Source organism: Sinocyclocheilus rhinocerous, unplaced genomic scaffold (assembly GCF_001515625.1).
Source record: "Sinocyclocheilus rhinocerous isolate Xijiao unplaced genomic scaffold, SAMN03320098_v1.1 scaffold262, whole genome shotgun sequence".
NCBI lineage: Eukaryota > Metazoa > Chordata > Actinopteri > Cypriniformes > Cyprinidae > Sinocyclocheilus > Sinocyclocheilus rhinocerous.
In genome coordinates this window covers 798,048-808,301 of record NW_015641038.1, presented here as the reverse complement: position 1 = coordinate 808,301, position 10,254 = coordinate 798,048, and the positions used below count along the sequence as shown (strand labels likewise).

The 10,254-nt window shown below is 36.2% G+C and overlaps 1 protein-coding gene and 1 long non-coding RNA gene across 4 annotated transcripts; one reads left to right on the top strand and one right to left on the bottom strand.

The window, feature by feature from the left end:
• Positions 1-1,536: 1,536 nt before the first annotated feature.
• LOC107754292 (uncharacterized) lies at positions 1,537-2,649 on the bottom strand. Its single transcript, XR_001641565.1, has 3 exons — positions 2,405-2,649; positions 2,127-2,283; positions 1,537-1,638 (listed from the first exon to the last, which is right to left on the bottom strand). It is a non-coding gene; the product is annotated as an uncharacterized LOC107754292 (long non-coding RNA).
• A 462-nt stretch (positions 2,650-3,111) lies between these two features.
• LOC107754273 (vacuolar protein sorting-associated protein 28 homolog) lies at positions 3,112-8,351 on the top strand. Of its 3 annotated transcripts, none has more exons than XM_016570662.1 (10): positions 3,112-3,116; positions 3,539-3,584; positions 3,723-3,751; positions 3,840-3,877; positions 4,019-4,108; positions 4,465-4,570; positions 4,765-4,866; positions 5,173-5,226; positions 5,351-5,442; positions 7,499-8,351. In XM_016570662.1, exons 2-10 carry the CDS (start codon positions 3,545-3,547, stop codon positions 7,617-7,619), a joined length of 672 nt encoding a protein of 223 aa, XP_016426148.1. In that variant the 5' UTR covers positions 3,112-3,116; positions 3,539-3,544; the 3' UTR covers positions 7,620-8,351. The 3 variants fall into 3 exon arrangements, with proteins under 3 accessions (XP_016426148.1, XP_016426147.1, XP_016426146.1); XM_016570661.1 differs by lacking the exon at positions 3,112-3,116 and adding an exon at positions 3,124-3,161; XM_016570660.1 differs by lacking the exon at positions 3,112-3,116 and adding an exon at positions 3,145-3,220.
• Positions 8,352-10,254: the final 1,903 nt, after the last annotated feature.

Sequence of the window (10,254 nt, the reverse complement as noted above, 5' to 3'; positions counted from 1 at the left end):
GTTTTTATACGTGAAATGTGCCTTTTTATTTTAGGAAGGGAGTCCCTTGCAAGGGGATCATCATATTTGAGAGTCCTTACCATTAATTATAAATGCGTGAAAAATGATTGAATTTGTCAGCACATGGCTCTTTAATGAAACTCATAGATTCTGTCCCTGACAGCAAATTTAAACAGAGCAGCAATGGGGAAACATCAACTTGGCAAACGAGAACAGAATGTGAAATATTCACCTTGCTCCATGCTGGTAATTTAAAGCAATACAAAACATAAATTCATTTAAAATGACAGAGCTTAAACTCAAATGAACAACTTGTATAAATGTTTAACGTGACACAGGCACACCATGTCCTACTTTAAAATATACACCGATTCTAAAAGCACAGCTTAAGTAGTTCACCAAACTGAGAGAGTAAAAGGTGCCATCTGCTGGCAAACAGGAAATCTTTATAAAATATTACACAACAAACATTATTTTGGGGGGTTTATTTGTTTTTGTACAATTTTTTATTTAAATACTTTTGTTTCTATAATGTATCACATATAAAAATCTACATTTAAAAAATTCAAGTGCTTGAAAAATAAAATCAATACAAAACACTTAAAATGATTTCACCACAGATCGGTTTCTGGCTAATGCTTAATGACCATGTTTCCCTCTGAGTCTTGGGTGAAAAGCATCTCAGGCTCTAGATCTGATTCCTCCTCCTCTTTTTCTAAAGAAGTGGCAGATGGACTATTCCTGTAATCTTTGCCCACAGATAAATTGCTCTGGTCTTTTAGTGGGCTTCTTAAGTGCTGGGCACGATGAGCAATCACACAGAAGCCCTCTGAGTCCTGAGTGAACAACACAGCAAGAGTTTCTCCAGCCATCTCTGTGTTTGCAAGTTCCTTACCTGATTTTTTAGGGGAAAAAGTGTATTTCTCCTTTAACCTGCACTTAGCTGGACTAGAAATTAGATGGTGTTTAAAAGGGGATGTTGGAGCATTTTGAATAGGTGATGTGGGCCAGCTATTCTCTTTTCCCATCCGTTTCATGGGCGATGCCTTATTTTTGCACCAAGAATGCTCCTGATTTTTATTAGTAATCACAGAAGCATTCGATCTTTTGTGGTTTTCACTGACAGGCCTAGAGGTTCAGATAGACCCCTTAAATGAGGCCTTCTGATCTCTTAAATCATGTTTGTCCGTGTGTTTAGGACGTGGAGACTTACGGAAATTCTTATGTGCATCTTCAGAGGGCTTCCAGACCATCAGATCACAGTGCTGCAGGGACTCCTCATTAAAGAAAGTCTCAGTTTCAGGAATTGTCTGATTTGGATATGCATTCGATGCTTCTTTATTCCAATATTATTGTGTCTCTAACACATTTTCTGTATAATGGGCAACATGTCTCCTTTTTTCAGGTGGTTCTTCCTCTGGCTCATCTCCACATATTAAATGGAGGAAACGCCGTTCTTTTATGTCCTTGACTGACAGTCCTTCAAAATCTCCATCACAGTTCTGCTGGTACACCTCAGATGTTTGACTGGTTGACTCTGTAGATGGCTCCAAAGACACATGTTTCCGTTTGGCCCCGGTGCGTGCTCTGTGTGCATGAAGCTGGACATCCCAGAATGAGCCACACTAGGGTTAGGGTCTGGCCAAACAAATACCAGTCAAGAAAGGACAATTTTTTATAAGCTTTAAGTTTATCATCAAATTAAAGGTGTGTGTGTGTGTGTGTATGTATATATATATATACATACATACACATACATACTATTTAGGCATATTTAAGAACACTAATATAAAAATAACTGATAAAAATTACAAAAACACAGAATAAAATGACTAAAATGTTAACAAAAAATTAAAATGAAAAATATAAAAATAAAAACTCATTCATACTATTAATTACCATTAATAAACGCATACTATTAATAAAAACTATAATGGTACCTCAAATTATATATATATATATATATACAGTAAACACATACATAGTTATATACATTAAGTAATATTTATTCAGTTACATAGTTAGATATATACAGTATATATATATATATATATATATAAAGTAATATTAAAGGTATCACATAATCTGATACAGTTACAGTATGAAACAGCTCTGGAATTTTTTACCTCTGGACTTGGGTGAAAATAAATTTGATATTGTGCTTTGTCTAGTGATAGGCATGTTGAGTTTGGTCTGAGTGAAGCTCAGTGCCACTGCCACACTGTATTCCCCTGATCTCGCAAGTGGGTTCAGTAATTTGGATATTGGACGGGTCAGTTGTTTCTGAAAAAACCTGTAGTGTTAATTTTTTCTTACGAAGACAAAATAAAAAAACATTTTCAATACACTTAAAAAAAAGTTAGATTTAGTATAATATATTTAATTAGAATTCAGTTGTTTTTACCTGCTGTTTCTTTTCTTTTAACTCTTTTGTGTCGAGCCATATTCCGCACTCTTCTTCTTTAGATGATACTGCAGGTTTCACTTTAGTGTTCTTAGCGGATTTCATTCTGTTTACAAATCTCACACACGCTCAAATAACCAGGCTAGGTTTATACGCTTGACAAACAATTCCCTGAAACGCTCACAGTCTCATAACAAACAAAGCTACAACGCCAGATTGTCGTTACTTAGATACAACTTCTCGAGCTTCTCTGTTCACTGTAGCTGTCTGGTCATTCCCGCGCGCGTATTCAAAGACAATCTCGGGTTGCCAAGTATTCTTGTGAATGACCGACATATCAGTTCTGTTCGATTAATTGCACTGGTTATAATAAGGAAGGTGGTTGCCTTACGATGATGTATAATGTACTGTTTAATACAGTTATTATACTGTAATGTAGTTATATATTACATAACTGGGTGAATAAAGTGCGATATTGTCTAGTGTAGAAATATTAAATGGACTTGGCAACCCTCACCACGAAACGCGTGCATAAATGTTACCGTTTTCTTCGAATGTGAAATTGAATAAATAATGATTCTTATTACTTTAGTTCAGATTAAATAGTATATTCTTTGCATAAACAATTTTTGTAATGAAGAATAAGTTGGGACAGTGGCGAAAACAGGATGTTACAATTAATGGAAGAATGTACAATTGGATCAATATAAGGGTGAGTGAAATGACATTTTCCTGGTGCGTTTTAGCTAAAAACGCTGTTAGTATTTGAATAATATGTCATCTCATAACCACATTAACGTTATAGACATATATAAGGTGTGAATTAATGAGACATCAACGTTTCTTGTACCCTTACAGCGGAATGAAAGCAATATCTTAGCTAGCTAGCTAGCTGAGCTGACGTCGCAGTGTATTTGTCAGGAAATAAACAAAACAAAATTAGCTGTTGTATTATATGCTTCAGTTAGGATTCACTATACATTGTGTCAGTTAGTTCGTCTAAAATCTAATGAGTAACCTTAACATAATGAGATCAGATCAGTCAGTTTTGATATGCAGCCACTGTGTATATCATGCGCTGACCCGTGGCTGATGATTGATAATAATCTGATTGTCGCTGTAATTATCTTGTAGTTCATCATGTTTCATGGAATACCTGCCTCTGGAGTGATGGGAGGAAGTGAGTGAGAGAACCTGCTTTATCAAGAGCCTCTAAAAATATCAAAGCATCTCATTCTTATTTTACTCTTGCTTATATTTTTACTAGTCTCATATCAGATTTTATATCTGTTTTGCCTTTCTGCTTTAACTTAACCAGCACCTGCCAACAAGCCAGAACTGTATGAGGTAATAATGTTATATTGTTACATATAATTTGCAATTCTGGTCTTATCTGTCATCATCATCTTTAAATTATGTGCTTTGTCTGTTATAGGAAGTGAAATTGTACAAAAATGCCAGAGAAAGAGAAAAGTAAGTTAACCATATTGTTCAGCCATGGCTATTTTGTTTTCCTTATTTATTTGTCTTATTGACTGATGTCACGAAAAAGATGATGCAGAATGGTGATTGTGACTGGGCTGCATGTAATGTCCTTTTCTTTTGTTTTGAAAGGTATGACAACATGGCAGAGTTGTTTGCTGTGGTCAAAACACTCCAGGCACTGGAAAAAGCCTACATTAAAGACTGTGTGACTCCAAACGAGTTAGTTACTTTATTTGTTTGCGCAAAATATTGTGAATTAAGGTGTAGTCACATTTGCAATTTTTTTGTGAGTGAAATCCAGAAATTTTAATAGGAATCCACATGATTCGAAATTTCACATGAGTGCAAAATATTTCTGCGCACAGATTTCCCAACATTGGTCACGCTAATTTACTGCATTGATCAGCAGGAAGCTGCTTTGTTTGAAAATGACTTCTGTGTGAACTATGCTTCATACATCACTGTTCTATTCACAATAGACAATGGACCTTTTTTGCCCATAAAATGTTGCCAATGTGACCACACCTTTATTTATGTCTATTCATATATAATAAATATTTGCTTTGTTTTTGCAGATACACAGGAGCTTGCTCAAGATTGCTTGTCCAGTACAAGGCTGCTTTCAAACAAGTCCAGGGGTCAGATGTGAGCTCCATTGATGACTTTTGTCGGAAATACAGGGTATAGCTTATTTTGCTTATAAGTAACTCTAAATTATTCTATTTTAATTTTTTTGTACCTTTAAGTAATTTATTAGTCCAGCACATTGGACACGTGCGTGTATACATGTATATTTATATATGCGTGTATGTTTTTACATGTGGTTCAGTATGCTTTAGTTTCTTAATATTTTTTCCACTGTTTGTTTCTGACAGCTGGACTGTCCACTAGCTATGGAGAGGATCAAAGAGGATCGACCAATCACCATTAAGGATGACAAGGGCAACCTGAATCGCTGCATTGCAGACATAGTTTCTGTATGTATCTTGAACTCTTCATATAGTGATTTTATGTAGCCTAGAATGAATAGCTTCTTGAGTTAATGCCAGAACGCCCCAGTGTTTATCGATTGAGCACAGAGGATACCTTCTTATTCCAACAGTTCCATTAAGTAGATTTATTTAATCAGACTAGAAGAAATAATGCTATATGCAATTTTTCACAGGGCTCCACAGTAGAGTATGTGGTGCATTGAGCCCCTGCTAAAATAAACACTTAGCAATCATAAGAACTGGCTAAATCTGCTCCTATAACCTTTTTAATCTTTATTTTCTCTCATGCAGCTCTTTATCACAGTGATGGACAAGCTTCGACTTGAGATTCGTGCCATGGATGAGGTACTCATTTCATAGACTTATTTCATCAGCTTAATTAGATTAACGTAATGTTATTTAGAGACAGTTTAAGTCTTCTTGAGTTTAAGATTTGAATTACTAATTAACTGAGAAAATTGTTTTATAGATCCAGCCTGACCTGAGAGAGCTCATGGAGACCATGAATAGAATGAGCAACATGCCTCCAGATTCAGAGGCCAAAGACAAAGTCAGCCTCTGGTAAGCCTAGTTTCACTGCAGAAATACACTACAATTCAAAACTTTGCTGTCTGAAGAAGTTGTAAATGCTTTTATTTAGCAAGGATGGATTGAATTAATCAAAAGTCACAGTAAAGACATTTATAATGTTAGAAAGCATTACTATTTCCAACCCTCTACATTGCGAGTAAATCACTCGCATATGCGACTAATCTTCACTCTGGGCGACTAAATGATGTCTAATATTAGCCACTGGCTAATAAATTCTCAGATTTTACTCGCCAGTGTGTGAGTTGGACGCTAAGTATAAGTTTAGCACAGATATATTTTCACTCGCCGAACACACTGACTGAGCGCTTCAGAGTTTCACTCTCCGTCAAGCGATCTGTGATATTTCTCAGTTCATCTGAATGGATGTGCAACGCACATGTGTTTGACATACCGTGAACTCTAGTGTGAAGGCGCACACCTTGTCTCACACACACGCAGAGAGAGAGAGAGCGCGAGAGAGTCTACATGCAGAATTGACGCGCTACATGTAAACGATATTCTTTGTTGTATTTTCCGGTCAAAATAACGCCGTTCCTTTGGAATTCTTCAGCTTATAAGAACTGCCGGGTTCTCCGGTAGTGGGCGGAACTAATGCACAAGCGACAACCTCATTGGCTGACGCTCACCTATTATCATCCCTGTTTTGATTTTAGCAAATCGGTTTGAGCGAACGCACACAACCTGATTAATATTCATGAATCCAGCAGCTCATTAATCCTTGCAGAACCGTGCATGTTATATTGTTCTTATTAGTAGAATTCTAGGTATTATTATTATTATTATCTTATCAGTATTATTGTTAGTTTTTCCACATTTTTTTTACAGAAACACTGAATAACCAAAAAAGCAGCACCACCAGTCCTAAGTTCAGTTAAAATGACTAATATGCATTCATACATGGTTTTAATTCTAATTACTAAAGTTCTATCATTAAATAATACTTGATTATCATATAATGCTTGACTGACTGATGTTAAGAATGTAGTACTTTCAGATTTTTAAAAAGCTGTGCCATTTTACAAACATATATATATATATATATATATATATATATTTAAAACACACACACACATGCATATATGGTATATCAGTCTGGCGAGTAAACTAAAAAATGTACTAGCCAATGGCGATTCAATTGCCAAGGTGTCCGTAGAGGGTTGATCTCAAATAAATGCTGTTTTTTATGTTTCTATTTATCAAAAAAATCTTGGAAAAAAGTATCATGTGTTCACAAAAATAATAAGCAGCGCAAATATTTTTAACATTGATTATAATAAGAAATGTTTGTTAAGCACCAAATCAGCATATTAGAATGGTTTCTGAAGTATTTTGTGACACTGAAGACTGGGATAATTTTTGTAAATCACATTTAGTCCTTAAGAACAGGATTTGTAAAGAAGAATGTCGGAGGATTTCGATATACGCCAAGAGGAGACTGGTTTTCCTTTGCTAAAGTAAGGAAACTTTGCTTCCTTTGCTCCTGTTAACAAACGTTGGTTTTCACGAGAAATCACCAGCGCATGCGCAACGCTGACCTCATACGTCATGCTCCCACAGCTGCTTCCATGTACAACTGTTGGTGCAAGCTACATTAAAGTGATTATTACGTTTTGAATATGGATATTTTTCTTACAAAATCACATTGATTTGCTACAGGACGCCTTTGTTCACGCCCCCGGAGCCGTGTCAGGCACTTTTTATTATGGATGGATGCGCTTTATTTCACTTCTTTTGGACTGATAAACTGCAACACCCGCTGACTGCCATTAAACAGCTTGGAAGGTCAAACACAATTTTTTATATAACCCTGATTGGATTCGTCTGAAAGAAGAAAGTCATATACACCTAGGATGACTTGAGGGTGAGTAATTTATGGACTAATTTTCATTTTTGGATGAACTAACCCTTTAAGCTGTTAGCTCATCTGCCAAAATCTAAAATCAAAACTAAATCAAACTGGCTGAAAAACAAATTCAGTTTCCTTGCACTTTGAAAACAATGCTCACTGTTTTGTTCTTCCTCACAGGTTGACCACACTAAGCAGCATGTCTGCATCTGATGAGCTGGATGACTCCCAGGTTCGCCAGATGTTGTTTGACCTGGAGTCTGCCTACAACGCCTTTAATCGTTTCTTACACTCTTCTTAAATGTTCATTCCCTCTCTGAGCTCTTTGAACTCCTTTTCACCAGCTTTTTATCAAACCATTTTCCCTATTTTGCCCATGTCTGTTGTAGGAATGTAGGAACCTCATATCCAAGTAGTACTGTTAGAGTACTGTTTACTAAGGTGTATGTTGTTCAGTAATAAAATCAGGATTGTATTATTCACAGATTAAAAAAATTAAGAGTTAGAGATTTTTTTTTAATGTAAAGAGATTTTTCTATCACATGGTAGTCTGAAAGTGTTCTCTAGAATGGCAATAGCGAATGCATAGCCAGCTGAGATGCAAGGAGGGCATTATAGGGAGGTGTTTATTATAGGCAAAAGATGCTTGCCTCTATAAATACATGTTAAATAAACATATTAATGGATCATTTATGGATCTCATAATATCTTATAGAGCAAGGTTTGATAATGAATTCTCAGTACTGCATTTTATTTTAAATGGATAATATGTTTGTCTAGCTTCACACTTTACTTTTTTTTTTGTTTTGTTAATTTTTCCCAGTTTTTAAATGAGACAATGTTAAACATGCTCATTAATTTACAGTACCCTAAAATTTATTGGTTGATAAACTTGACTTTTATAACAGCTTGATTAAGAACTTGGTTTACTCATTCCCTGGCATGGTGTTGGTCTAGCTCACTATATTAAGTAGGCTAATAAGTCATATTTATTAAATGACTGTTGTAAATAAAATAGTTTTGAAATAAACCACATACTACTTTGAAAAATATTTTTCTCTGTGTGATTATATTTACAAATAATCATATTAAATCCTTTCATTTGGTTGAACTTGAGAGAAAAGGCCTCGGAAACGCTATTAAAGTGCAGTCACAATTAGCGGGTTTATTTCCGGTGAATTTTCTGTGGTTAAAGTTTGATTTCACACTGGGTTCAATTTGGTCTCGCGTTGGTCTTTAGCAGTCCTGACTAAAATAAAGCTGCTCTGTTTGAAACTGACAACTGCGCAGGTAATGCTTCATACTTAATACATCACTATATTATTACATTACAATGTAACTTTTTGCCGAAATTTCGCTAATATACCCGCACTTTTATCAAACATGCGGCTCCTTTAAAGGGGTCGTATGATGCAATTTCAAGTTTTCCTTTCTCTTTGGAGTGTTACAAGCTGATTGTGCATAGATAAGATCCCTGAAGTTGCAAAGACTAAAGTCTCAAAACCAAAGAGATATTCTTTATCAAAGTTAAGACTCTGCCACGCCCCCCTAAAACGGCTCGTTCTAACACGCCCCACATATCTACCTCACTATGTGGAAATATTACCATAATGCCACCCAAATGTGCACGCAAAGAAAGAAAGCATGGTTTCAGTAACCGGTGTGTGTGTGTGAGAGAGAGAGAGAGAGAGAGAGAGGGTCACATCACAGTGGAGTCAGCTGTCTTAACCGTGGCTTGTGTGCTGCAAACACATACCAGCTTCATCACTGTGTTTGTCACGCGACTCTGTTCCCCTTTCGGGCTCTGTCTTTACATTTATTTTGAAAGAAGCTCGAGATTATGGTAAGGGGCGTTACATTTCCGACGAGTAATTGCAGTGTTCGGCCAATCACAATGCACTGGGTCAGCTGGCCAATCAGACCAGACTGCGCTTGTCGGAAGGAGGGACTTTGTAGAAAACGAAGCGTTTGAGAGAGTCGGGGCATATAGGACCTACAATAATGTACAGTACGCCGAGGTTGCTTTGTTTCTTCTCAATAGGTGAGTAACACCGTGTCTACAACAGCTAAAGTCTGCCTACACTGGACGCGATCAAACGACTGTTGAAAACCATTTGAAATGTGTGTCAGCACGTCATAAATAGAACCCGGCAGCAGTTTTCACTGCGGTCAAGCCAGCCGCACTTCAGAAAAACACGTTCAAGCCAGCCACGAGTGAAATTATGGTGCGCGTGTATTACTACAATTACGGTAATAGCAGGAACAACACAGAGGGAACGTGCTTTCAGGGTGCTTTTCATCTAGACGCCCAGAATTGAGATATGATGACATTTTTTAGGATTTTTTTTGCCCATCTGCTTTAATATTCGTGTAATTTATTGTTGTCTTTGACTGTTCTGTATTACTATAATTTTCAAAGGATAATATTACACTTTAGAAGGCTATAAAGACCTCATTTCTAATAAGTAGAAGAAAAGAATGGTCAGTTCTTATAAGGGACATCCCATACTATATGCACACCTCATATCAAACCATTTTACTGCAGCATTTTGGAGATATCAGACATTATGACACTTTAAAGGGCTATAAAGACCACATTTCTAATAAGTATAAAATAAGGGACATCCCATACTATATGCATACCGCATATCAAACCATTTTACTGCAGCATTTTGGAAATATCTGACATTATTACACTTTAAAGGATTATAAAGATCCCATTTCTAATAAGTAGAAAAAAACAATGGTCGGTTCTTATAAGGGACATCCCATACTATATGCACTCCTCATATCGAACCATTTTACTGCAGCATTTTGGAAATATCTGACATTATTACACTTTAAAGGATTATAAAGATCCCATTTCTAATAAGTAGAAAAAAACAATGGTCGGTTCTTATAAGGGACGTCCCATACTATATGCACACCTCATATAA

What these genes read in the sequence shown, in the direction of transcription:
- LOC107754273 (XM_016570660.1), top strand. Translation starts at nt 3,179, where the DNA reads ATGTCATCTCATAACCACATTAACGTTATAGACATATATAAG. An exon ending in GACTGTGTGACTCCAAACGA is followed by an intron (nt 4,109 to 4,464) that starts GTTAGTTACTTT and finishes TTGTTTTTGCAG; the next exon opens with ATACACAGGAGCTTGCTCAA. An exon ending in ACTTTTGTCGGAAATACAGG is followed by an intron (nt 4,571 to 4,764) that starts GTATAGCTTATT and finishes TGTTTCTGACAG; the next exon opens with CTGGACTGTCCACTAGCTAT.